This window comes from Cannabis sativa, chromosome 1 (genome assembly GCF_029168945.1).
Source record: "Cannabis sativa cultivar Pink pepper isolate KNU-18-1 chromosome 1, ASM2916894v1, whole genome shotgun sequence".
In the NCBI taxonomy this organism is placed as follows: Eukaryota; Viridiplantae; Streptophyta; class Magnoliopsida; order Rosales; family Cannabaceae; genus Cannabis; species Cannabis sativa.
Genome location: NC_083601.1, coordinates 27,999,743 through 28,001,680, shown reverse-complemented (window position 1 = coordinate 28,001,680; position 1,938 = coordinate 27,999,743). Strand labels below are relative to the sequence as shown.

At 31.6% G+C, this 1,938-nt stretch overlaps 1 protein-coding gene across 1 annotated transcript; it reads left to right on the top strand.

The window, feature by feature from the left end:
* Positions 1 to 655: 655 nt before the first annotated feature.
* LOC115707859 (glycine-rich cell wall structural protein 2-like) lies at positions 656 to 1,724 on the top strand. The gene is made up of 2 exons (XM_030635946.2): positions 656 to 745; positions 858 to 1,724. Exon 2 carries the CDS (start codon positions 924 to 926, stop codon positions 1,215 to 1,217), a length of 294 nt encoding a protein of 97 aa, XP_030491806.1. The 5' UTR covers positions 656 to 745; positions 858 to 923; the 3' UTR covers positions 1,218 to 1,724.
* Positions 1,725 to 1,938: the final 214 nt, after the last annotated feature.

The following is a 1,938-nucleotide window of genomic DNA, read 5'->3' as shown; positions in this document are numbered from 1 at the left end:
TCTTTACCCAATGTTAGGTTAGGTTTTATTAGACATGATCAACAAATTAAGTTGTTCATGTTGTGGCAAGACATTCTCAATTTATTTCTGGTCGCAATATTTTTGAGTATAATGTTTGGGTTGATTTAGAAGTTCTTCTATACTCTAAATTAATGCTAATATTTCAATAAAATTGCTATTCATTTTTTTTAAAAAAAGATTAATTTATATTATTTTTTTTTTTTGTTTTTATACTTAATTGAAAATAATTTTTAATGGCTTCTGATTTGGCTACTCTTACCACTACAAGAAATATATAAAAATATTTATAGTACACTATAAGAATATAGGATATTGGCGGCTAAACCACCTGAACTTTACGGTTTGTAACACTTAACCACAAAAACCGAAATTTTGGCGGCTAAACTACCTAAACCCTGGTTCCGTTTTGCTCTACACACATCCGTCTAAAAATCACAGTTAAGTGCCACGGTGGACTGTCCACGTGTACACACTTGTACACGTGGTAAGTTTTTAGTGGTCCACGTAATATTAATTTTAAAAAATTATTATAAATATTAAAAAAAAAATTAAAAAAATCAGAAATTTTTTTACTTTTTTTAATTTAAAAAAATTAAAAAATTAATTTTTTTTTATTATTTTTTTCTTCTTTTTTCTTTCTTCTTCCTCCTCCTCTTTATTCTTGAACCCAAATAATAAAAAGGAAGCAGAAGCCAAATTCAAGCAAATCTCTGAAGCTTATGAGGTATGTCTCTTTAGCCAAAACCCACCCCTCTTTTTCTCTCCAAAATACAAAACTTTATTAATATGAAGCTTTTTAATTAGCTGTCAATTTATGGTTAATTTCATTTTTGCAGGTTCTGAGTGATCCCCAGAAAAAAGCAGTGTATGATCAGTACGGTGAGGAAGGGCTTAAGGGTCAAATGCCACCACCAAACGCCAGAGGATCGGGTGGAGCTTTATACTTCTCGACCGGAGATGGACCCACGACTTTTCAATTCAATCCTCGAAATGCAGACGATATTTTTGCGGAGTTTTTCGGGTCCTCAGGACCGTTTGGAGGCTTGGGAGGGATGGGTGGTGAAGGAGGAGGTATGAGGGGTTCAAGGTTTTCAAGTGGGATTTTCAGAGATGACATATTTAGATCGTTTGGGGAAGGAGGTGGAGGTGGAGGTGGTGGCGGTGGCTCCATGAACCATGGTGCCCCTAGGAATTAAGCATCTCCGATTGTGAATAGGCTGCCTTGTAGCCTTGAAGACCTGTACAAGGGAACTGCAAAGAGGATTTATTCAGATCTCTAAAGATGAAGAGGATTATTAAGCAAAAGTAGCGAGAGGATTTATTAAGCAAAAGAAGAAAGAAGAAGAAAAAGAAAAAGGAAGAAGAAAAAGAAAAAGAAAAAAGTAAAAAAAAATAATTTTTTTATTTTTTTTAAATTAAAACAAGTAAAAAAGAAAAAAAAAATTATTTTTTTTTTCTGATTTTTTAATTTTTTCAATATTTATAATTATTTTTTAAAACTAATATTACGTGGAGCACTAAAAATTTGCCACGTGTACAAGTGTGTACACGTAGACAGTCCACCGTGGCACTTAACTGTGATTTTTGGACAGAGGTGTGCAGAGAAAAACGGAACCAGAGTTTAGGTAGTTTAGCTGCCAAAATTTCGGTTTTTGTGGTTAAGTGTTACAAAACATAAAATTCAGGTGGTTTAGCCGCCAATATCCCTAAGAATATTACTCTTTAATTACACAAATTTATAATATTTTTGAAAAAATGTTACCGACCTAAGAAAAAAAAACATGTTAAGTGAATATTTTTATAAGTATAAAAAATTGGAATAATAAAAAATAAAAATAAAATACATTAGCTAGAGAAAACTACCACATCACCTTATTTAACATTAGTATTATATAGATATATAGATAAATAAATAGA

What these genes read in the sequence shown, in the direction of transcription:
- LOC115707859 (XM_030635946.2), top strand. Translation starts at nt 924, where the DNA reads ATGCCACCACCAAACGCCAGAGGATCGGGTGGAGCTTTATACTTCTCG.